Below are 27012 nucleotides of genomic sequence, written 5' to 3' on the forward strand. Positions count from 1 at the left end.
CAGCGATAGTAGCTGGGCAAGCTACCCTCATACTGAGAACATATGCAGCAGCGATAGTAGCCGGGTAAGCTACCCTCATACTTAGAACACATGCAGCAGAGATAGTAGCCAGGCAAGCTACCCTCATACTGAGAACACATGCAGCAGCGATAGTAGCTGGGCAAGCTACCCTCATACATAGAACACATGCAGCAGCGATAGTAGCTGGGCAAGCTACCCTCATACTGAGAACACATGCAGCAGCGATAGTAGCTGGGCAAGCTACCCTCATACGTAGAACACATGCAGCAGCGATAGTAGCTGGGCAAGCTACCCTCATACTGAGAACACATGCAGCAGCGATAGTAGATGGGCAAGCTACCCTCATATTTAGAACACATGCAGCAGCGATAGTAGCTGGGCAAGCTACCCTCATACTTAGAGAACACATGCAGCAGAGATAGTAGCTGGGCAAGCTACCCTCATACTTAGAACACATGCAGCAGCGATAGTAGCTGGGCAAGCTACCCTCATACTGAGAACACATGCAGCAGCGATAGTAGCTGGGCAAGCTACCCTCATACTTAGAACACATGCAGCAGCGATAGTAGCTGGGCAAGCTACCCTCATATTTAGAACACATGCAGCAGAGATAGTAGCCGGACAAGCTACCCTCATACTGAGAACACATGCAGCAGAGATAGTAGCCGGACAAGCTACCCTCATACTGAGAACACATGCAGCAGAGATAGTAGCCGGGCAAGCTTCCCTCATTCTTAGAATACATGCAGCAGAGATAGTAGCCAGGCAAGCTACCCTCATTCTTAGAACACATGCAGCAGTGATAGTAGCCGGACAAGCTACCCTCATACTGAGAACACATGCAGCAGAGATAGTAGCCGGACAAGCTACCCTCATTCTTAGAACACATGTAGCAGAGATAGTAGCCGGACAAGCTACCCTCATTCTTAGAACACATGTAGCAGAGATAGTAGCCGGACAAGCTACCCTCATACTGAGAACACATGCAGCAGCGATAGTAGCTGGGCAAGCTACCCTCATACTGAGAACACATGCAGCAGCGAAGGTAGCTGGGCAAACTACCCTCATACTTAGAACACATGCAGCAGCGATAGTAGCTGGGCAAGCTACCCTCATACTGAGAACACATGCAGCAGCGATAGTAGCTGGGCAAGCTACCCTCATACTTAGAACACATGCAGCAGCGATAGTAGCTGGGCAAGCTACCCTCATATTTAGAACACATGCAGCAGAGATAGTAGCCGGACAAGCTACCCTCATACTGAGAACACATGCAGCAGAGATAGTAGCCGGACAAGCTACCCTCATACTGAGAACACATGCAGCAGAGATAGTAGCCGGGCAAGCTTCCCTCATTCTTAGAACACATGCAGCAGCGATAGTAGCCGGGCAATCTACCCTCATACTGAGAACACATGCAGCAGAGATAGTAGCCGGGCAAGCTACCCTCATACTTAGAACACATGCAGCAGCGATAGTAGCCGGGCAAGCTACCTTCATACTGAGAACACATGCAGCAGAGATAGTAGCCGGACAAGCTACCCTCATACTGAGAACACATGCAGCAGCGATAGTAGCTGGGCAAGCTACCCTCATACTGAGAACACATGCAGCAGCGATAGTAGCTGGGCAAGCTACCCTCATACTTAGAACACATGCAGCAGCGATAGTAGCTGGGCAAGCTACCCTCATATTTAGAACACATGCAGCAGAGATAGTAGCCGGACAAGCTACCCTCATACTGAGAACACATGCAGCAGAGATAGTAGCCGGACAAGCTACCCTCATACTGAGAACACATGCAGCAGAGATAGTAGCCGGGCAAGCTTCCCTCATTCTTAGAACACATGCAGCAGAGATAGTAGCCAGGCAAGCTACCCTCATTCTTAGAACACATGCAGCAGTGATAGTAGCCGGACAAGCTACCCTCATACTGAGAACACATGCAGCAGAGATAGTAGCCGGACAAGCTACCCTCATTCTTAGAACACATGTAGCAGAGATAGTAGCCGGACAAGCTACCCTCATTCTTAGAACACATGTAGCAGAGATAGTAGCCGGACAAGCTACCCTCATACTGAGAACACATGCAGCAGCGATAGTAGCTGGGCAAGCTACCCTCATACTGAGAACACATGCAGCAGCGAAGGTAGCTGGGCAAACTACCCTCATACTTAGAACACATGCAGCAGCGATAGTAGCTGGGCAAGCTACCCTCATACTGAGAACACATGCAGCAGCGATAGTAGCTGGGCAAGCTACCCTCATACTTAGAACACATGCAGCAGCGATAGTAGCTGGGCAAGCTACCCTCATATTTAGAACACATGCAGCAGAGATAGTAGCCGGACAAGCTACCCTCATACTGAGAACACATGCAGCAGAGATAGTAGCCGGACAAGCTACCCTCATACTGAGAACACATGCAGCAGAGATAGTAGCCGGGCAAGCTTCCCTCATTCTTAGAACACATGCAGCAGCGATAGTAGCCGGGCAAGCTACCCTCATACTGAGAACACATGCAGCAGAGATAGTAGCCGGGCAAGCTACCCTCATACTTAGAACACATGCAGCAGCGATAGTAGCCGGGCAAGCTACCTTCATACTGAGAACACATGCAGCAGAGATAGTAGCCGGACAAGCTACCCTCATACTGAGAACACATGCAGCAGCGATAGTAGCTGGGCAAGCTACCCTCATACTGAGAACACATGCAGCATCAGCAGCAATGCAAGCTACCCTCATGTTTAAAACACATACATCACGGCCAGAACTAGTACAAGCTATCCTCATACACAGCAAAAGCACAGCACAGATAGCAGCCGTGCAAGCTGTCCCATACACAAAACAGGTTCAGGATAGCTAGCAGCTGTGCAAGCTTCCCTCATTCACAGCACAACTGCAGCACAGACAGCAGCAGTACAAATCCAGGACAGATCCAGTACATGCAGCAGCAGTGCAAGCTTCCCTCATTCACAGCACAACTGCAGCACAGACAGCGGCCCTACAAGTCTCAATCATATCCAGGACAGATCCAGTACATGCAGCACCAGCGCAAGCTTCCCTCATTCACAGCACAACTGCAGCACAGACAGCGGCCCTACAAGTCTCCCTCATATCCAGGACAGATCCAGTACATGCAGCACCAGCGCAAGCTTCCCTCACACACAGCACAAGGGTAAAGAAAGTAACCACAGATCAGCTGCAGACTAGCAATGCCTGTAGAATAGCACCTCCAGGCACACAGACGCAGAATAAGAGCAGGCATGGAACTGTCCAGGAAGAAGTAACGTGGAAGAGTATTGCGGCCAAACGAGGTTCCCACGGTAATTGTTATTAAAACAAGGACCAGCAACAATCCTGTGGACCTCAAGGGTGAAAAGTGGCTGAGAGTTCACAGAACTTCCATCAACAAGATAAACATTAGGACGTGATACAGCTGTGTTCTGCGCTAAGTCTTAAGAGGACCCTGACTATAGTGATGGAGGCGCGAGGAATCAGCCTGGAAGTCCATGAATCCAAGAGCTCATCACATAAGAGGTAGATACAGAGGAAGATAGTCCAGCAGAAGCCAGTATGAAGCACTCAGTATGGACTGGACACCAAGAGAGGGAAGGGTATTCACACTAATGGGCCAACTATGATCGTTCAGAAACTTTTCCGACCGACTCAGTTTCGGAATCAGTTCCTAGCAACTCAGGTTAGGTGAGTCCGACCGACCGATTACGATGTATCCGAACACCGTTCTGTCGGACTCCTGTTGACTCCAATGGGAGTCTGTATTCTAAACGAGAATACAGGCATTAAAAAGGGGTGGTTGTGGTAAACCTTGCACCCTGCCGCAGGCACCCCATGGTGCCTGCCACACCATGCATGATTTTAAAGGGGGGTCCCTTGGGTACGCCACTGACCCCAACTGGAGTCCTCAGGATGAAGGTTGGCCTGCAAAGGGTCCCAAAGTCTATTTCAGAGAGCCGTTTTGTGTTGGGCAGGCAGACTCAGAACGGCTTTCAGACTCTGGAATCGTAATCACTCGGTCGTAAACAGTGTCCATAGAGCTATACGAATCGGCTCTGACCAACTATGGAAACTGCTGATCGGAACCGATTCGGGCACCCTGAATGGTTAACTTCTATTGTAATCGGTCGGCCGGAAAGGTTTCAGAGTCAGTTGGAAACATAGGTTCGGAAACGGTGTAGGAGAATCTGAATGCCATTTGGAGCCTTTCTGGCCGACATCATAATTGGCCCCTAAGTGTCTTTCCCTCTGAGATCGAGAACCAGCACAGGGGTAGAACAGCATAGACAAGCTAACATCTGTCACAGCTCCAGCTGACAAGAGGCAGGTCCATTGACTGTGCCATTGGAACTGTTGCATAGTGTTTTCTGTCTGTTGAACTCTTAGTCCAATGGCCTCAGGTCACAATGTCATCTGATGCCAGACATGTCACATAGAATCAACTCCTTGCTTCTGAATTCCTTGTGCAGTTCATTAAAAGAGTGCGGCTTCAGTTTTTCAGGGGTCAGTTCACGCCAGGGGGGTTCATCTATGTTTATTCACTGGCAGCCCAGGAGAGGCAGTGGTTTATTAGGTCTCGCCTGTCGATGCGCATGCGCATCGAGCAAGCGAGACTATGGGGGCTTATCCACTCTTTGTCCAACTTGCAAGGAATCGTGGCGATTCCTTGCAGTGCCCGTGACTTTTAAGCTCAATGCGCATGCGCATTGAGCTTAAAAGCGCGTGCACATGCCCCCAGCCGCCTGCCTTGCCTACTCTCCCGCCCCCTCACTTCTTGATTGCACGGCCGCTAGGCCGTGCCTCCCCTACTCTCCTCCTCCTACTCTCCTCCCCTCGCCGTCTGTTCCCGCACTCCTCCCACACCCCCGCTCCGCCCCCTCCCCTGCCTGCCATGTCGCGTCGCATGGGCTGACAGAAACCACCTGTATGCATATAATTATTATCAGCCATCCAGTATCCTCACACCGCCTACTGCAGCTCCCAAACAACATCCAGCACCATTCTGTGATGGAGTATTCGAAACCAGGACGAATGCGAGTCTGCCTTCTTGTCGCCGCAGCCTACGTATGTCTTCCCTTTCTACCCATCCTCGAGGCCCCACACTTCATTGTCTCCGCCCCTTTCTCAAGTGCTCCTTTGAAACCTCTCATTTACCGAGAGATCGGGACCTCGAGGTGCCTCCAGTCTGCCGCTTCCCTCGCTGCTCCTGGCTCACACCCCCGTGCACGTGCTGCTTCCACAGCGCTAGGCCTCGTCTGATTCTCTCCCAGGAATTTCTGAACTAATTTACTGTTTTTGTCTCCGCCACCTCTGCTGGCGGCTGCTCCAGGAATTCACTGCCAATTTTGTGAAAAACATATTTTCTTTTTCCATATCTATTTTATTTACTTGGGCCGTGGTTCATCATCACATTAACTATCATGGGATCGAGCCGAATGCATATTCTGAACATGCCACGAGGAAGCCATTAAACGGATTCATATGCTCGTTTTGCACCATAAAAAGGCATCGCTCTGCTGCACTGTTCTCGTTTTAAAACATGCCTTATTCAAGGCACTTGTCCCGATAATTTGGGCTCATTACGATCAGAATACAAAGCGCAAAAACAGATATAAAATGTGTGTTGACTTTTATCATGAGCCTATTTAGGTTTTACTTCAGAGGTACTGTTTATGCGAACATTTTTCTAAATGTGGTATTGGCATAGGAACATTTTTTTTCTCCAGAAAAAGCATCAGCACATTTTCTCCATTTTCTACCAGTAAAATGATAACTGCACCATGCTCTCGATTAATTTATTGGGCTTTGTGTTAACCGTGGGGTCTGAATAAACCCTTTTAGTGGTGACACCTGTGATAGGCCCACTCGCTCTCATTGTTGCCCTAATGCTGTTCCCGCACTCCTCCCACACCCCCGCTCCGCCCCCTCCCCTGCCTGCCATGTCGCGTCGCATTTCTCCTCCCCCCTACCCCCAGCCGCCTGCCTTGCCTACTCTCCCGCCCCCTCACTTCTTGATTGCACGGCCTAGTCCCCTACTCTCCTCCTCCTACTCTCCTCCCCTCGCCGTCTGTTCCCGCACTCCTCCCACACCCCCGCTCCGCCCCCTCCCCTGCCTGCCATGTCGCGTCGCATTTCTCCTCCCCCCTCCCCCCTCCCCCCAGCCGCCTGCCTTGCCTTGCTCTTCATTCAATGCTATTTGTAAGGAAGACTGATTCCTATTACCCACATGCTAAAATGTTCCCATTTAAGCAGATCGGGGTGGATAGGTGTGGCTATGGGTCAGAAATGTGTTTTTGTCGAGCTCAGGGTGATTCTTTGATGACTCCTCGTTATTAGGATCCGTTGACAGTTCAAGTTACCAAGCTGTCATCCTCCCACTGTTTTCCTAGGTAAACATAGTGCATCTTACAAAATTAACTTTACACGTTAAGGAGTTCTTATTATACTGTTTCATTGTTTTAGTACTTCCGATTTCTGTTCCGATTTGCTTTTGCCGATTACAGCCACATAGTATCTTATCTGTAAGTGAAGTTGACGCCGCAATCTTCCAGCTGTCGTGTAGAACCCAAATTCATGCACAGCCCCCCTGTAGAGCTGAAAATGAATCGGCATAATGTAGTAACAGCTTGCACATTAGAGACTGGAGGAGATTTGTAGAACCTCGACAGTTTCACTGCAATATACTATTGGTCAGCTGCAATTGTCAAGTGTCCAATGCAGGAGTTCCGAGTAAGCGCAATTGCCGCCAGTCTCTAGTCCTATTAGGTAGACACATAGAACAGAGTTCTGTTTACAACTGAGTGTTTCTCTGTTTTCGAACATACATACACACCATTGAAACAGCTACACACTTAGACATGTATTTCTTGTTTCGGCAATTCCTATTAAAGTAAGGGAGGGCCAAACCACTCCAAATCTGCGCGTTAATATTACACCCGTTTTTCTCGATATGAGTTTCAATGAAGTGAAACCGAGGTACGTCGAAAGGGGCACTGTGCTGCGCGACATTTATTTGAGAGTCCAGTTATTTGTATTGTCGGTGCCAGTCATACCTCTTGTAGCAGGGTTTCCGTTCTCCCACAGAACTGTGCATAGAGATCTAGAACCTCAGTGAGTTAGGATGATCCAAAAACTCATCTCAGTGTCAGAAATCTCTTTACCTAGCTAGCTACAGTGTCTCATGGATCATTATGGAATGATCCATGTCTTAGACAAACCAGAACATGATCTTTAGAATACCTCAGGAGTCGTGGAACACATGAACACTCTTTCGTTAGATAATCATTTCAAACCAAAACTGAGAGTCAAAGAACACAAGTGCAAGTTTGAAATATTTATTATTCAATGCATAGTTCTCAAACGCAGTATCTTGTATAATACCAAAATGCAGATTATAAAAATCAGAGTCAGCAGCATAGTCACTAATCCATAGTAAGCAAAAGGTGCTAGCATGTTATAATGCAATTTCTATAGAAATCTATGTCACCTATATTTCGCGCACCCTATCTAGCATATTATATTATATCTAAGAAGGTCTCATTCGGGCTTTAGCAGGGCGGCCCCATACCTCTCAATGTCAGTAGGAGCAGTTCACATCAACCGCTACCAGCTCTCTTCATGCGCAGCACCAAGTGTCTACGTTCATTCCGTGTAACTCTATCTTAAACCCGCGTAGAGCCCAAAATGTTGGCATCAACATTATTTGTGTTATGTCTAATGTGGTGCGAGGATCAAGCCTCCCAGCAACCTTGTGTTAGGTTAATTTTAGAGTGTGCAGCTCTCAGTGTGCAGACAGTTGTACCAAGTGTACCAGGCAAAGCTGATAGCATAGAAATAACATATTATTCTCAAATAAACCACCTCACCGCTTCTAGGGTGAAGGCGACAACAACAAGTATGTGTCGTGTGCAAAACTGAAGCCGAAGGAAAAAAGGCTGTTTAAACATGTAATGCACTCATGCTAACTTAACGCAATATATGTAACGAAGTATCCATATGACACCCCCCCATTGGTCCGAGCACCGTCAAACATAAGGGAAAAGGCAATACTAAATCAGATACAAAAATTGAAAGCAAAGTTCAATAATCTTAAGCTAAAATAAGCTAAAAATATGTATGAATGAATATGTATGAATGCCTACAGTGGCCTCAAGTCCAAAAATAAAAACAAAACTTTCGAACCAAAAGTCATTCGCCCGGTCTCAAAAATATGAAAGTAGAACCAGGTCGCATCAATCCAAATGTCTGTAAGAGAAAAAACAAGGCACTTATCCGATATCCAAAGTCATGTGCCACAATGACGTTATCCTCAGCGACATCACGTGATTGAATTCTCCATCAGCTGAACACACTCCATCTCTCCAATTCAGCGAGGGGAAAGTCATATTTCACAACAAAGCACTCCTCCCAGGTATGTCATGAATGGAAAGTATATGCAAAGAAAGTTGCAACAGCCTCCAGTATGAAATCACTGCCATCATCCGAAAATAGTTCAGCAATCCAATTCAGCAATGGGAAAGAACATACGTGCTCCTCCAGCATCGGATCCTCCTGTAACGCCAGAGGACAACTCGGTGGGTTCACCAGATCGCTGTGTGTCAGAAAGGCATCCGCCGCTGCAGAGATCTCCCATTGGCCCAGAACTCCATTTATTGCTGCCAAGGCCATAACTCTCTCGCCAGAACAGATCAACTCATGAGCCACCACGGGACGCATTAGCTGATCAAAATCGACGTCAGGAGCAGTCCTCAAGCATAGGCACAAATCAATGGCCCAATCGAACTCGCAGTTCAGGCAGTGAAACACAGGTTGGACACACGTGAAGTCGGTGAACCGAAATGACAATCTATAGGCCGTGCTTAATGCTGTAAGCGGCAATGTTCCATAGTAATTGAGCATCCGATTACGGCACAGTGTCAGGAGGCGTTGAACGGCGTCTTGCGCAGGATGGGCATCCATGTTTTATGAAGAAAAATACCAACAGAATGCCTGCGGCTACAGCCAGTAACACAGGTAGTCCACCAAACAAACTCGAAAAAATAGTGTGAAAAAACGTGGGAATGATACCAAAAACCTTCTCAAACGTAGTCACGAGGCCACTGCTCACTAACTTGAAAAAATGTGCCAGCCCAGTCGTTGAAGAAGCATTAAAAATCTGGTGTACCAGCTCGCAGAAATGAAACGGCAAATCAGTATTTAAAAGCGCCTGCACCTCTGTGCGGGTGTTGGCTATGTGAAGGACATAAGTTTCCCGGGCCGAACTCAGGGTCACTTGTTTTTGAGACAAAAGGGCCCTTATTCTGCTTAAACCATTGAATTTTGCTTCCAAGGTTAGAATCCGTGGCCAGATGGAGACATCTGAAGAACCATGCGTGGGTGGGTATAGAACATTCTTGCAGCACACTACACGCTCTGATACAGTTACCCCATATGCCACACCAATTAATAAACCACAACATAATTCGTTGTTTAAAAGTAAATAACTACCATTAGCTAACAATGTGAATGTGGGAACCACTGCTGGAACTGGCGTGCCTTTTAAAACACATGCTAAATTTGGGCGGTCCTGATTACAAGAACCGTGTAACTGAATGTGTCTGCATATTAATGAATGGTCAGGTGACTGTGTGCATTCCTCACCATTAAGATTCACTTCTTTCCCATCCTTCAGACATCTGTATGTGTATGGTAATGACCATGTCTCATGTAGGAATGCATTGCCTAGTGGTTCATATCGTCCTATAGCAATATATCGCATACAGTTAGTAAATTTATATAAAGGAAATGGTAATGTAATTAAACCATGAATAAGCCACGTGGCAGTAGTGGTTTCAGCAACAGAAAAAGGCAAGGATTCTAGCTTCTCAATATGTAACATAGAAAATGATGCATCACGCATTGAAAGCATGCGCTGTTTTTCAGTAAGATTAAAAGGGGCAAAAAGTGATGAAACGTTCAATGAGGTCCAGGGAACTCGACCAGCCTTAATTGTCTGTAGAGTCCAGGCAAACTGCATTACAGAACGCAATTGATTTTGACCATGGTATAACGTGGACACTTCATCATGTACAATATCAACAACAGAAGAAACAATATTATCCAATGTGTAAATTCTGGAAGAAAGCGTGTTAATACTGTTATCGACCACTGCAAGCACTTTTTCCAAATTGGCTTGATCAATAGCCCTCAGGCGTTTAGCTGCTTCGACTTGTGAAAATTTCCAAATTTCATTGTAAATAGCATAAATAAAGCGTTTAGACCTACCCATAGTCGGGCCTTTTATAAAATCATTTAACTCTATGTTCTCATTCAACTGGGACAGATGCAGTTTAACTGCAGCTAAAGTGGAATGTTGTAACCAGTTCTGACACAATTTGCCTACTGAATAAGTTGTAACAGTGTGATCTGAGTCAAACCTGGGATCTGGCCTGATGCGTGTAAAACCTTCAGACAAACCCAAAAAACGACGTTGGCAAGAATCAGAGCTTCTTTGCCATAAAAGCCACCCATCTGGATCAAAACTGGAAATATTAAAGGAGGAATTCTGCAAAAGTGCTTGTATCTCACTTATGGACAATGTAGTGAAATTACTCCAACCTGAATATTCTTCCAAATCAGGGATAGTAGGGGTATTTAATTTTTTAGATGTAGCCAATCCAAAACATGTTGTTTGGGAAATAGTCGAATTTAAAAACAACATGTGATTCGGGATGAGACATGCACGATGCAAAGCCTCAGTGCCTTGTACCTGCCAATCTTTGGTACCCCAAACCGATTTAAGGTCAATAGCATCCTTCCATAACTCATAGCCATCCACAGATAACCTTTCTAGAAAGGACTTTGAATACAACAATTTTGTGTCAGTTAGTCTAACTTTTGGCATGAATTTCTGTTTCACTTTAAAATAAAACGACTCAGGATTTGATTGATTAAAATCTGTAAAGTAAGAGTATTTTCCCAGAAACGTACTTGAGCTCCCCTGTAAAGGAGTAGGGCAATGTTCCCACTGAGTGTAATTCACAGGAACCCGCCTGGAACTTGTCTTGTGCAAGAAATGATTTCCATAATGTTGGTAACAAAACAAATCACCATAATTGACAGAATCTAAATACAAATCCTCATCATCAAAGGCCGCATAATATTTCAAATCAGAGAACAATGCTTCTACGGCCTGAAGATCCCAATCATCAGAACGAATATTTTGCTTAATCACATCTCCCATGTTTACTCTAAGCACATTAGGAACATTAATAACTTCTGTGGGGCCATGTATCTGAAACCTAACCGCATCCCACACAATCCCATCAAGGACAGGCCAAGCAGTAATTTGTACTGAATGTAAGTCTCTCTTTAGTCTGTGTGCTGAATGTGAGGAGGAAAGAGGGGCCAATGTTCCATTAAGGTACCGAATTCCTGTTCTTTCTTTCACATAATGGCCATCAATCAGGCGGAAAAAATAAAACACAAAACCAATTGACATAAAAAGATAAAATGAAAATAGTATCAGCCAAATGTATGTCCAAGGTGGAACTAAAAAATGTTTTTTAAACAACGTGGCATATTTTGCAATAGTCGATGGTTTCTTTGAAAGTTCCGAATCAGAGTCAAAAGAGAATCTGGACTGGTTAGCCAAACGAGCATGTAAATCGGACATAGATAAATCAGCAGGATCTGCATAGGTCACCTCATCAATGTTAGTAACAGGAATAGTATTTAATAAAGGACTTGATATGGCAGGCATCTCGAGGGACACCTCCTGATCTGCACCAGATGTAATAGCCAGCACAGAGTGCCTCACCATGGAAGGACAGGATACAGCCGGTGTCATGCTATGAAGAATCGGCCACCCTGTGTGTCTTGACATTGTCAATAGAAATAAATCTGTTTTCTTTACGACCTGGAAGTGGTGGTAAAATGACTGTTCTTGTGCCCTTCACTCCAAGGACTCGAACCGGCGCTCGATATGAGGGACCAAACTCTTTCTTGTTATCGATCTTCTCTCGAACCAGTTCTCCAACTTGGGGTAGCCAGCCAACTACCGGGATCTGCAACGCATCATCCGACGTGGAGGGCAAGTGTTCCTTTGCAAGACTGTCTCTGGTCTTTTGTAGATCCTGTAAAACATTGCAATGTTCATCTACGTCAAAGGCCGCGGCCTGGGCCTGGCAGTCTGCACCATCAAGGTCAGGGACGTACATCTTGATACCAAAGAGCATTTCGTATGGGGTCCGCCCACCCAGAGACCTTCTAGGGAGATTATTAAGCGCACGCTGCACGCCATAGAGGTGGGTCAGCCAGTTTCTACCAGTGCCTATAACACGGGCTGTCAAAGATTGCTTTAAGTCGCGGTTCATTCTTTCTACTACAGAATTGCCCTCAGGCCTGTAGGGGCTTGAAAACTTCACCTGTACTCCCAACGAAACCATAGCATCCTTATACGCCTTAGAGGCGAAAGCCGGACCCTGGTCCGAATGGAAAGCACCACAAGCAAAGATTCCCACAAAGACACGCAAATCCTTAATGACAGTTCGCGAATCAGCGCTTCGATGCGGCCATACCCATACAAAGCGTGTGCATGAGTCAACTGCTACTAAGATGTATTTATACGCAGTATCAGAAGAAAAAGGACCGCAGTGATCCAAATAAACACATCCAAGTGGTTTATTAGAGATGTACAACTGTGTCTGAGGCGGACGCGCAGCAGTAGAAGGCTTAATCTGCTGACAAATGTCACACATAAGGACATAATCGCGCGTCTGTTTGTACAGTCCCCGCCACCAGAACCTCTGTTGTAGCTGAGATACAGTGGCTGAGACGCCCGCATGCGCAGACGCCACACCTTCATGAGCCGCTGTAATCAGAGAAGCTCTGCGATCCGAGTTGGGAACTAGACGCTCTCCAACTTCAGGAATTTTCACATAAGGAACCTTATCGGGACTTAAGTGGTATGTGTACTTCGAAGGGAACCCCGCAGGATATTTACCTCCCTTCGCCGTGGCAGCAACAGCCGCCAAGATGTCATCATCTATTTTGCTTTTGGACCTTGTGACTGCTGCAACTAAGTATTTTGATACCGCTGACTTCGCTGCTTCATCAGCAAGCGAGTTGCCAACAGCGTGGACTCCCACGCGCTGGTGGCCGAGAGTATGAATCACAAACACGAGCGGCAGCTCTTCTTTAAGTTCCGCTACTCGGACCCAGATCATTTTATGTTTTATTGTGCTACCTTTGGAATCACGAAAATCATTCTGAATCCAAAAGAACAAGTTCTCATTGTAAGACTGGACACAGTAGTAAGAATCACTTACGATTAAAGTCGTCACACTAGGATCTGCGGACTCCAATGCGAGCATAAGAGCACGGAGCTCTGCTAATTGTGCGGTGCAGTCTCCAAGCGTCTGCGTGTGCACGACACTGGACTTGAACTCATCGTTCACCATGGCACCGACCACAATGGCGCAAGCGGAAACGTAGGCATGTTTAGAGCCATGCGCAACCTGCGCCGAACCATCCGTGTAAATGATACAATGGAAATCCTCCAACGGCCGCATTGCTAAAGGAGCAGGATGAACAAATTCATACTGTAAATACTCCTGCGACCGTAAAGCGGCGTCAAAAATAAACGTGACATCCTGAGATGTCAAGGATGTAGCCCACTGAATCCACCGAGGGTGCAAAGCTTTAGAATTAGGTACACTGGCTTTCGTGACCGCCTCCAATGCAGGACACGGGGTAACAACCAACATGCGCTTTCCCTGCGACAGGGCACGTTCTTTAAGAATTGCCATCTGCACAGTCGTTAAAACTTTCTCCACAGTGGAAAAACGCAGTTCAGCCGAAGTGTACAAGTGTGACTTGTAAGCAATAGGTACAGTATCCCCCTCATTAAAAGTCAGGTACGTGAAACCCACCGTCCCAGGGATAATTCTTATCACCAGGTTGGTCTGGTTATCACGGGTCTGTAAGTAGTCAGAAGTGAGCAAATCAGCCTGCAAAGACTGCAGAATGGCTGAATGCTCAGGCAGCCAGCATGATTTGGAAAAAGATGGTTGTACCAAGGCATATAAAGGCTTGATACGCTGGGCATATTCCGGAATGTATGTCCTCCCGAAATTTAAAAAAACCCAGTAAAGACTGTAATTTTTTCAGCGTTGTCGGAGAGCGCAACTGCGCGCACTTCTCCAGGAAGTGAGGAGCCAATCCCTTTCCTTCATGGTTAAGTTCATAACCTAGAAACAACACTGTGTACTCCGCAATGTGTGATTTTGCAAAGTTAAACTTGTAACCCATGTCTGCAAAGTTACAAATTATGCTGTTTACTCGACACAGATGCACCCAAAGCTCGTCGTCTGTGAGATAAATGTCATCCACATACGAACATGCAACTGGATCGAAACTCTCCAAAAGAGAGACTATGCGGGCGGAAAACACTCCAGGACTATTTTTATATCCCATTGGGAGTCGTTTAAACATTTTTTGTACGCCGCCGCACGTAAAACTGGTCCATTGGGAACTTAGACCATCTAATCTATGTGCATAAAAACCATTGGAAATGTCAAGCGTGGTTTTGAACCGTTTACGCTCAAGACTATTTACTAGAGCAGAGCCGTGAGTATTCTGTACTGCACAGTTACGGCAATGCGAGTTCAAATGCCGGTAATCCAAAACCAGACGATATGAGCCGTCCGGTTTGTTAACAGTAAAAAGGGGATTATTCATCGGTGACACACACGTTTCAATTACACCTTGATATTCCAACTGTTCAAGGATAGCCGCGACCGAAGCTTTAGCTTCACGCCGTATGGGATACTGGGGTTGTGGCTGCGGCTGTGACCGTAAAGGAATCTCATGGCTAGGGGACAATTTATCCCAGCCACACTGATTTCGGTACACAGCCGGCGCAAGCGCCAGAGCCCACTCTTCTGCAAAAGGCAGCGCTTCCACTCTCGGTACAGTGTGCGCGAAACTGGGGAGGATTACCTCCCCCCCTCGCGGAGCTGCGAGAACAAAAGGTGGGGGCCAGTCAGCCTCCGAAAGCAAAAAGTCATACGTATCCGAAAGATTCTCCCAAAATACCCCTTTTACAGTTCGCTGCATGTCACCTTCAATTAACAGGACAATTTCAAAAAGTCTTTCAGGGGGAGCAACATGTGTATCAGCTGTTTCGATTACAACATAAGTGTCAGTCGCTGTCACCTTCAACAGTGGACGGAGGGCCTCTCTCACTATGGTAATCTCCGCCGCGCTGTCCAGCAAGGTCAGAGCCCACGTCAGATTCCGAAGCCGCGTTCTCACTATCTGGGGCATATCGATGTGCCGTTAAGGCTGCGACTTTCTTCTTGGCAAACTGCGGTCTCTTTGGCGGTCCACCTGTTTCCGAAGACTGCCCCTGGGGCTGCTTCTTTTCTTTTTCAAGAAAAACCTTCGCACCCTTAGAATTGCGGCCAACCATTTTATAAGCCGCCACAATTATTCTTGCCAGCTGACGGGGTTTCTCGGCATCGGGAATTAACGCCAGACCATCGGCCACTTGAAAGTTCACTGCATCCCCTTTTACATTGGCAAGGATAATACCGCAAACTGTCTCAAATGAACCATACAGGTGCATACCCAACTCAACCGCCGACTCAGGTCCGTGATCATCCTGAACACGTTTGAGGATCGCAGACAGGTTCGACACTGACGGTGTGCCAAAGCACCGCGAGTAAACCGCTGCAAAAGTCTTACCCCATGTATCACAGTCAACAAGTTCCGGGGCTAAATCTTTTGGTAAACTAAGCGTAAGAATCCGGTGTTTCTCACCCGGAGTCATATTAGGAAACACAGCCTCCAGCTGGTCGAATTTCTCGGCAAGCCAGTAAGGAAAATCATCCTTATTGTCTGGCTTTCTGCCCATAACGGAATTCACCAAGACAGGACTGATTTTCAAACCAGCCTGTTCTGCTCGAAGCTGCGCACCTGCGGGGGCTGCGCCATGAATATTACGACCAACGTAATGAACAAGCGCTCTAATCACTCCAACCGCGACCTCATGAAGACGCCGCAGGTCAGCTACATTACAAGTGGTGCGATTAGGATGAGGAGTAAATCCACCCAAAGCGGGCCAATTTGTGCCCGGAATGGATAAGGGACCTAACCTCGGAGCCGTTAAAGAATGGGGTAGGGCGCCACCAAACCAAACTCCGTGCTGCCAAGCGTCTATAGGTACTTCCAGTGCTCTGTACGGAGCATAAGCCGCCGGTACATCCGTGGCAGTGTATGAATGGTAGACACCCGAATTAGCGTCCACTTCCGGAAATGTCACCCAGGAATAAAACAATTCGTACGGGTACGCATGTTCCGCACTCACTACTAGAACCACAGCTAAGCCTTCCGCGGGTACATTATAACCCCGCAAGTGGTCGCGAACCGCGACGCGGCTATGCTGCGCTATTTCCACTGCCATGTTAGCACAGAAAGAAGAAAAAAAAAGACAAAGAACACTTTGTAGCACAACTGGGTAGTGATTCAAAGAAACCTTTTTTAGAAGAATTCAAGCTCGAAAAGACCTATTTCAAAAACAGGTAGGTTTTCCGACACCGCCGTTTACCGGAAACGGGAATGAAGGCGTCAAGGTATGAATGATATACTACTCGAGTGTCATGAAATACGGCCAACCAATCCGTTGGGCGCCATGTAGCAGGGTTTCCGTTCTCCCACAGAACTGTGCATAGAGATCTAGAACCTCAGTGAGTTAGGATGATCCAAAAACTCATCTCAGTGTCAGAAATCTCTTTACCTAGCTAGCTACAGTGTCTCATGGATCATTATGGAATGATCCATGTCTTAGACAAACCAGAACATGATCTTTAGAATACCTCAGGAGTCGTGGAACACATGAACACTCTTTCGTTAGATAATCATTTCAAACCAAAACTGAGAGTCAAAGAACACAAGTGCAAGTTTGAAATATTTATTATTCAATGCATAGTTCTCAAACGCAGTATCTTGTATAATACCAAAATGCAGATTATAAAAATCAGAGTCAGCAGCATAGTCACTAATCCATAGTAAGCAAAAGGTGCTAGCATGTTATAATGCAATTTCTATAGAAATCTATGTCACCTATATTTCGCGCACCCTATCTAGCATATTATATTATATCTAAGAAGGTCTCATTCGGGCTTTAGCAGGGCGGCCCCATACCTCTCAATGTCAGTAGGAGCAGTTCACATCAACCGCTACCAGCTCTCTTCATGCGCAGCACCAAGTGTCTACGTTCATTCCGTGTAACTCTATCTTAAACCCGCGTAGAGCCCAAAATGTTGGCATCAACATTATTTGTGTTATGTCTAATGTGGTGCGAGGATCAAGCCTCCCAGCAACCTTGTGTTAGGTTAATTTTAGAGTGTGCAGCTCTCAGTGTGCAGACAGTTGTACCAAGTGTACCAGGCAAAGCTGATAGCATAGAAATAACATATTATTCTCAAATAAACCACCTCACCGCTTCTAGGGTGAAGGCGACAACAACAAGTATGTGTCGTGTGCAAAACTGAAGCCGAAGGAAAAAAGGCTGTTTAAACATGTAATGCACTCATGCTAACTTAACGCAATATATGTAACGAAGTATCCATATGACACTCTGTTTAGCCCATGTTCACGCTCTGCTAATTTTAGATGGATAGGGCAATAGAGACATAATTGAAAAGTCGTATTTTGCCCCAGATCACGCACTAGAACCAATTGGGCTCAACTGTCTGGTTCGCATCATGACGCACAGAAGGGTTTTTAGGCAAACTTTAGAGCCCACCGTTATCAAACTGGGGCCTTTACCAAATAATAGCAGGTAAATGCCATGAGGTTTGTCAGTGTGCCATATTTAATAATGAACGCGTAAGGTCATTTTTTTTCAGTAAACCACCCTCACCCTCACTCACCCTCAACCCCTCACCCTCACTCACCCTCACTCACCCTCACTCACCCTCAAGCCCTCACCCTCAACCCCTCACCCTCACTCACCCTCAACCCCTCACCCTCACTCACCCTCAACCCCTCACCCTCACTCACCCTCAACCCCTCACTCACCCTCACCCTCACTCACACTCACTCACCCTCACTCACCTTCACCCTCCCTCACTCACCCTCAACCCCTCACTCACCCTCACCCTCACTCACACTCAACACCTCACCCTCAACCCCTCACCCTCACTCACCCTCACCCTGACTCACCCTCACTCACCCTCAACCCCCACTCACCCTCAACCCCTCACTCACCCTCACCCACCCTCACCCTCACCCTCACTCACCCTCAACCCCTCACCCTCACACAGTGCAATAGGTCCTAGACCATTTCAGTTAGAGCTTTAAGAAATGTTTATGGCTTTTTTTATTTGTAATTCTTTAGCATTGGCTACAGGAAACAAAAATGCTAAACATTTACAAAAAAAACCCATAAACAATTCTAAAAGCACTAACTCTAATGGTGCGAGACCTATTGCATTTCCAATGCTTGTTTCTCTTCTAAGTGTTGTCTGCACACGTGAAATAGAGGAATCCAAAGGACTAGATGTTGTCATTCACTGACAAGGTTGGACTTTACTGCACGCTGTGGATGATGGGTAGGAAGCAGCGGAAATGGACGAGCTGAAGCCTTTGAGATCATTTTTAGGTTTCTCCTAACAGCCCTTGCCCTGTGCTTGTGGAATCTATTGTATTCAATATAGCTTAAAGGGGGCTTACTCACTTCTTATTGGTCCGTGTGCTGGCCACTTTATTTCCCCTCTGTTTCTATTGGTTGTAGCCTGTTCTCCTTTCTTTGCTTCTCTCATCACTTTACCGTGGCCTGAGCACTCATTCCCATCCGCTTTGGAGGGTGGAACATTTTTCTTTTGGTTAAGGCTGCACAGCGCTTACTGTTTACAGTCTGTTTCACTGTTTAGCGTTACTTATCTTCCCCGGTAGCTCTTATTTGAGCAATTGTATAGGTTCAGTGATTTGTAAGGGGACGTTAACTGCTGCATATCACATGTGCCACAGCTTCATTACACGGCGGGCTTCGCCTGGGCATCTTGCGGTCCGTTGCACCAACTGTTCTCCGATGCAAACTCAAGTGGACATCTCCACTTGAGCTGGCTGTGCTGTGTTTTTTAAAAGCGCTCTGCACTTCAGCACACAGGCAGGCAGGCCTCTCCGCTCTACGACGTTTCATAACCCGTCTTGCAGTGGGAAGACGCGGCTCCCGATCAGCCCAGCAGTTGCTGGGAAAGTTGGACTTTCAGAGACAGGGTTGCAGCCTTGTTTGTTTTAGTTGGGAGCCCGTCTGCCATCTCTTTTGCTTCCCCTGTTTATGAAATATGTATGGACCAGTTTCAGCATTTGGACTAACTGGCAGAGGCGAGCGTCTGCACAGACCCTCCTTGTGCATACACCTAAACACATCACTGAGCAATCTGTCAACATGTCAGCAACATATGTTTTGTAAAAAGATTCCAGTGGGAGTAATTACACAGAGCACAGCAGGGGCCTTGAGCCACACCAGGAAGGGGAGAAAATCTCTGTGGGGAGATGTCATCCCCTTCATTCAAGAGTGAAAGGGAAGTATTTGCCAAAGGACAGAATTGAGTGTGTTTGAGAATCGTTCATTCATTCCTCCTCTGAGCACACCACAGTGAAAATTCTATTGCAGGGAGAAGAAAACAACTTCTCTATTTTTAAGTGGCGCCTTGATATTCTCTGGGCTGGCGCACGGCGCCTACACACACACCTTCAAACGCGACTGCGTATTAGTGTTTGCATCCTCGTATAATTTAAAAAAAAACATTTTCTTCCTAAATGCTTTTATTCGTTAAATAACGTACAGATTTTCCTGCATGCTCAGCTTTCTTAATTTTAAAAAACATTAACCCTTTCTCGCACCCCTCAGCCCTTTGCCTGTATTTTGTTAAGTATCCTCACCCCACATTCCAGTCTGCAGTTCAGCAGCCTCTGCTGGTGTTCTCTTCACCACCCCCAGTCTGTCAGGCTCTACGAAAGAACTCATGTGTCTCAGAAGATACTGAACGTCTGACCATGCGCTTGGTTTTGTTCTCAATGAGCAGATGGTGCATTAGTCTTGTATCCTTGTAGGGTTTATTTCATTGTCACCTTTGAAGTGGGTCATAACACAATTATTTTTGAGCTGCAGGGCAACATAACTGAGCCATGAAACACTACGTAAGCCAGGTATCAAATTGCTTTTATAATGTGTAAAATGTCCGGAAAGTGAAGCTTAGTGTACAGCCGCATTTTTGAAATGCTTCCCTTGTATTCAGTAACCAAATATAACTCATGGTTGCATTGTTCAAATCCTTGGTGCACAGATTTGCTCTTAAATTTGATTAACTGGTGTTATAAATGCTTTGCTTTGCATAAAAAAGTTTTTGGAGATATTCTGCAATTCTTTTGCATGATTTATTTTAAAATAATTTGAAGGGGCTTCCTGTCTTTGTAGCATGTATTTGTCCAGAATATATTTTGACATTGAGTGGGAAGATCCTCTGGAATTGTACGAACCACTCCAGTACTGCTGCATGGCTCCAATTCACACTTTCACATCCAGATACGCAAACACAGACCCACATACATCTCTCTTGTCTTTCACACATACATGTCAAGCCGTCACATGTGCACACAGCCAAACGCCATCCCATGATATATGCAGTGACAGGCTCATCCGTGATAGGGCACCCCTGCACACCATCATGTTAACACCCTCACCATTGCACACACATCAAACAGCCACACAAACATGGGAGCACACGTACTGTCCCACCAACACATGACATAACTTAGCAAAGCACAAATAACAATGTGACATACAATCCATCCCCAGACCCTAAAGCTATCTCTCCCACACACACATGTGCAATCCCACAGATATTAAGTAAAGCTTGCCCTGCTGTTTCTGTCCCGTTGTATGTACACGCGGGGATCTTACGTCACACATTTTCTGTGCTTTTCTCGCAGCTGGTTTCTGCTTGAAAGAACGTTGGTCTTCAGCAAAACTGTTTTGAAATACCTTGGGTTAGTATACCCATCCCCTGCTTACACTGTCTTGGTGCCACAATATAGGCAAGTCCCACAGTTACTGCACAATAGATTGACTTTCTCAATAAACAAGTCATAACACTTTTATGGAGTTTCAGTAACTTATATTGCACAGCTGCTCACCAAGCTAAAACCTACAACAGCAAAAATGATTATCAAACACATAGGCGCAATCTATTGCATTTACCAGTGCTTGTTAGTAGCCTCATACATTGTGGTTCATTACAAAACAACAAGTGTATTGGGAGATATGTCATCAGGCAGCCAGATTGCCTGCAGCCCAGTTTATTTGTGCTAAGTTGATCAGTTCAGCTTCAGACTAGTCATAAACCCTGCTGCGTTCAATAAATTTTCTGTTCTTTGTTTTGTAGGTTGAAGACTCCAGGGAAACGGATAGACAGGGAGCAGACAGCCGCTCCTTTGCCACCTCTTTGCTTGAATGGTTCAAGCACAAAGGAAGATTCTTGTCCTTCCAGCAAGGTGCATATGGAGCCCCCAGACCCCTTGAGAATGGACAAGCCCCAGATTGGTGAACACGTGGAGAGAGCCCTTGGGGTGTTCAGTCGGGCAGCGACACCGCAGAACAACAGCAGGCCCATGTCGTCTGAGCTGGCACGACTGGATGGTGGGAAACTGTCTCTTTCTCCCAGGGTGGAAACTCATTTCCCATCCGTGGGGCATATCTCAACTCCTGTGCGTGAAGCTGAGCCAAAACATCTCCACTTTCACCACGAAGATGTGACGAAGCTTCGGAGCGGGGAGCTGCAGGAGCAACGCGTACAAGAACAGCCACTGTCATCCGATGACTTAAGGACGGAGCAGTCAACTCCCATGAAGCGCTTGTGGAGTGACCAGTCCTGGACCGTACTCGGGACCCCCTTCAATGCCCAATGGGTGCGCCAAAAACAGGAATACCGGGGTACGCGGCCATGGTGAGCCATAACCAACAGCAACGTTTCTGGCTACAAATAAAATGCATGTTTACATGTTTTTTTTGAAGAAAAAACTGAAATGTACAATCACAAATGCACTTTACTTTTTATAACCGTATTCATCTTTGACATTAAAAAGAGATATTTTAATAGGACTAATGTTTGTCTCTTGTTTGGGGTCCTAACTTTTAGGCGGTAGCTACCTGGGACACAGCCACAAGACTATCCGCTGATCCAGAAGATGTTAGTTTGTGTTTTCTTAGCCTCGGAAGCATAATTCCACCACTTTTGTTTCAGAAAATGCAAGATGGTTTAGGAACGTTGAGGTAAAGCAGGGGCAGTTGTGAGGCCACGGATAGTTTTCTTTTTTTTAACTCATTTTATTTGGGCAGATGAATGTGTCAGCTACAAAAATCTCACTGCCATAGAATATAATTTTTTTTTACCTTCCATACTGGAAAGTTTCAGTTCTGTTAAGGACACAGAGGCGAAGATTATGCTTTGTTTCTTCGCATTTATTACAAATATTTTCAAAAAGCAACAATTTAGAAACATAGTCAGAGAAACGAACTTTCCCAGAAACGCCTGGGAAGCACACACATAGCATCATCCAATCACGTGACAGATGTCCATATAAAGTCTCATGCCGCTTTCTATGCACCCGCCCAGTTCTCCGCTTGAATCACTCTCTGTTCAGCTTCTTGTTTCAGGCTCAGAACCATCCGTCCCTGTGGAGGAAGAGAGTCCTAGATATAGCTACTGATATGCACTCATCTATGCATCTGAACAGCATACAATAGCAAGACAGATGCAGTTCATTAACATCATAGGCAGCAGGATATTGCATGAAGCATCAGCACCTTTGTCAGCAACATGAGATTAGTATGGAATTGGGTTTAGTATGTCTAGTAATAGTAAAGGAAACCCCATCTAGGGCAAATATTCTACCTGTAATGTTGAGGGCTTGCACATCCGAGACCCTCCAGCAGCACACCAGGCATAAAAACATGGACAACGTTGCTGACAGCTTGTTTCGTGACAAGAACATGTTGGGTTGTCAGGATAAAAAAAGATTAAGGACCTAGCTAAAATCCCAGAGAGTAGAATACCTCAGTTCCTGGGCAGCGATAGGCGAATTCTTCATAGCAACCTTCTCACGAGGGGATGTTTTCCCACCAGTGCATGGTCAGTTGAGACATGCCCCACTGATATAGGCGAACAGAATTAATTTACCGACCTGTAAGCCATTCCATTTGCTGCCAGGTTGTACAAAAAATAAGGTCATGAACTATCCATGGGATCCACACCCCGTTTCTGGCACCCACCGATCCATCACACCCTAGGCGACTTCTACTGCTTGACCGTACTGTCTGCCCAGGCCTCAGAGAGGAAGACCTAGGCGTGTCTCGAAAGGCCTGGGATTTTTCAGCATTCCCTGTAATCCGCCAGGCCATGAGGTGTAGCAATCTATCAAGGGCTAGCCGTTGTGGGGACTGGGCTGGATCCAGAGGAGGAGTTGGAAACAAGGGGAGATGCATTGGAGAACCCTGAGAAGGTTTAATCAGAACCAAAAACCACACGTGCAATATTCACAGCAGGGTCACCATGACCACATCTGCTAGTTGTCTCTTCATCTGAGCCGATACCCTTGTAATCATTGAGAACGGGGGAAAAGTGTAGCCCCTCTCCATGTTCCAATCCTGAAGGAAGGCAACCATAGCCACCGCTAATGGATTCGATCTCCAGCTGAAGAACTTGACCACTTGATGATCCAGACGTGAGACAAACTAATCCACAGAGAATGGCCCCCACTTGTTCAAGATCAATGTGAAGACCCAGCTGTCCAGCCGCCCCAAGCTCGAGTCCAGGAAGTGGTGAGAGTACCAGTCTGCTGCTTGATTTGCCTGCCTGGGAAGGTATTCCGCTGTGACCGAGATGTGATGGTCCAGGCTGTATTGCCTAAAGGTCTGGGCCTGATCCGTGATGGATTTGGACCTTGTGCCCCTGAGCTGGTTGATGTATCAGACTGCGAAGACATTGTCAGTTTTCTTAACTAAAACAGTATTGAAATTTGGTCCAGCATCGAAACGCGAATAATCCCGCAAGAAGTTCTAAGCAATTGATGTGTAGTCTCTGTTCTAGTTTGGACCCTTTTCCACCCGTGGGAGTTCTCCTCAACAGCCACCCCAGCCTCAATTTCTGGCGTCTGACTCGATGATCAGATCCAGCTGGAACCAAAGATCAGTCTGCGATCAATGCGGAAAGTCACCAACTGATTTCCTCCTCTGCATCATCCGCCAGGGGAACTAGCCGGGAATAAGCCAATCCCTTGCGGAGGTAGTGCGCCTTTAGGCATTGCAGCACTCGATTATGGAGTGTCCCTGAAAAGATTGCTTAGATGGAGGAGGACGGAAGGCCTACTAGGCAATCGGTTTGGCACAAGGAGGATTGCTGAGGAAAAAATACACCAACTGCAACCAATTTACACAAAATTCCTCCCGCCATGCACAGTCTTGTCATCAAAGAGGTAATTTCAGATGTTTCTGTGCTGTTATAAATCTTGTCATAAAACATTTCATGAGTGATGAAATCTGGGCGATAATTAGCAGTGCATGGTGAGGGTGCGAGTTATAGTTACCTTAGGGCATGAGGTATAGCTACTTGTGATAACTGCATCGGGTGAGTTTAAGTGACTTTGTATGTTTAAAACGCTTCTTTGTCACAAAAATTTCCATCTAACTGTAACGTTACTTTGACCTTTAGTTTCTTCAGTGGTATTTTAGGATTTTTTTAACTGCAAATGAAGATGCTAGGATGCAGCCCAATATTTTTGAAATGTTTGCATTTATAACTTCAATGAAGATTCGTATGATGTAGAAACAAGTTATTAACCTTTTCATTTGTCTCAGATGGGCAAGACCTTCTCAGTGCAGCTGCACAACTCTCATTCTAAGGTGAGCGGCTAGTTGTGTACCTTACCTTCCACACAATTCCTCTCTCCGAAAAAAAATTCCCAAGAGCTAAATTGCACTCCATTATCTGTAAGAATGCAACGATGATTACCTTCTCTCGGAAACACCCCAGCCAAAAATCTACACACAGAAAGAGTGGAGATGTCATGCGCAACCTTAACTTCGGGCTACTTGGACAACATGTCAATTAGCACAAGCACATCCTCACTCGAGTTTTCTTGGGACTAACAATGTCCAGAGCTATCTCCTACCAAATCTCAGCAAGAGTCTCACAGCAAACCATGAGTGGCGTTCTAACCTTTTGAGACTTGTGACCGTTTGCATTCACAGCATTCCCTGACTAGTCTTTCAATTTGCACATCCATGCCTAGCCACCAATATGCAACTCTCAAACATTCTTTTGATTTACAAATACCCTTGTGTTCCTCATGAGCTAAACTCATCAAACAGTCTCTCCCACCCACAGGAGGCTCCGGTCGGTTGTCCCGCAATAAAGGTTTGTTACGTACAAAGTGCTCACTTATGACCTTTTCAAAACCTTCCCATTTTTGCCCATGTCAGGTTTCCTTCTCTACTACAATTTCAATAACTCTTTTGATTACACCATCATTCTCAGTCTCCTTCAACCATTCACTCTCAAAAAAGCAACCTCTAGTAACCATACAAATGTTACATTCGTCTTCCTTCCACCAGCAACACACATCTTTAATTGAACCTTGAGAATCATCTTGTCTAGAAAGGCGATCTGGGGCCTTATTCTCAACTCCTGGAATGCAAACAACTGAGAAATTGTAATTCTTTAACGCAATCAGCTATAATGTGATCCAGGGTGAAATGGAATGCAAATCCGATCTACCAAACGCTTCCTGCAATGGCTTGAGTTCATATCACAAACTTAATTCCTCTCAAAAACGGTCTAAATTTCTTAACACCCCAAAACACAGTACTTACTTTCTGCCCCCTTCAAAGACTTGGAAGCAAAGGCTGTGGTGACCTCCCCACTTTCTTGATTCTGCTTCAACACTGCACCACGTCATTTCCCACTGGCATCAGTGCAACACCACATGGCAACCTAGGAACAAAACACTTCAAATGGTGTACCCCAGACAAACCTTCTATGATGTACAAAAAATCCTTTTGACATGCCTCATCCCAATCTAATTGTACACCTTGTTTTTAGCAGCCTCCGAATAGCACACGGGTGACTGGCAAAATTAGGAACATGCCTGCCATAAAATGTGGCCATCCCCAAAAACGTTTGCACATCCACTTCCATCTCTGGATGAGGTGAACCAGAAATGGTCTTCACAAGATCATCTTTGGGTTTCACTCCTTCCTCTGAAATCGCGTGTCCCAAATAGGGTATCTCAGACAGACAGAATTTGCTTTTGCTGTCTTTCAATGTAACACTCTTCAAACTGAAAATTCTCTGCACTTCCCTAATCTTCTTCAGTTGAGCAGTCAAATTGTTGCTGAATATCAAGACATTTTCCTGGAAGAAATTAAACACTGAGAGTTTCCATAGAATATCATTCATTAGTATTTGGAAAATGAAGGCGGCTGAGCAAAGTCTGAAGGGCATCCCATTGAAACGAAATACTCCAAAAGGTGTTATGAAGGCTGTGAAATCCTTTGAATCTTCGATCATGATGAACCTGGTGCTAGGCTGAGGTGAGATCCGGAGTGGAGAAAAATGTACCTCCTCCCAGTATACCCACCATTTCCATTTTATTAGGAAGAGGAAGCCTATCCTCTTCTACCTCATTGTTTGTTTTTTTAAACCTTTTTATTGGCATTTTGAATCAACATAAGCATAATTGGCAAATCACAGTTAGTTTTTCACACCATCAAGCACCCCCCGTGCCCCCCACCCCCACCCCTCCATCCACCTCAACAGTATCACAAACAGCAATGCAACATTGTCCATCCCCGGCCCATCGAGCACCAGGTCGCCAAACGTTTCCGTCTTCCAGGGGGGCCTCAGAAGTCCCAGTCTCTTGATCAAC

The 27012-nt window shown here is 45.9% G+C and overlaps 1 protein-coding gene across 1 annotated transcript in view; it reads left to right on the top strand.

Annotated features, from left to right (window-relative positions):
* The window catches only part of LOC147710040 (alpha-tubulin N-acetyltransferase 1-like), a 162019-nt gene extending 139830 nt beyond the window's left edge, over positions 1 to 22189 (top strand). Inside the window, exon 12 of the mRNA XM_086920706.1 lies at positions 21474 to 22189. Within this exon, the coding sequence (XP_086776832.1) occupies positions 21474 to 22038 (565 nt within the window). The 3' untranslated portion in view covers positions 22039 to 22189. The remainder of the gene's footprint in view (positions 1 to 21473) is intronic.
* The last annotated feature ends 4823 nt before the right edge of the window (positions 22190 to 27012 follow it).

This window comes from Lissotriton vulgaris, chromosome 5 (assembly GCF_964263255.1).
Source record: "Lissotriton vulgaris chromosome 5, aLisVul1.2, whole genome shotgun sequence".
Taxonomy (NCBI): domain Eukaryota; kingdom Metazoa; phylum Chordata; class Amphibia; order Caudata; family Salamandridae; genus Lissotriton; species Lissotriton vulgaris.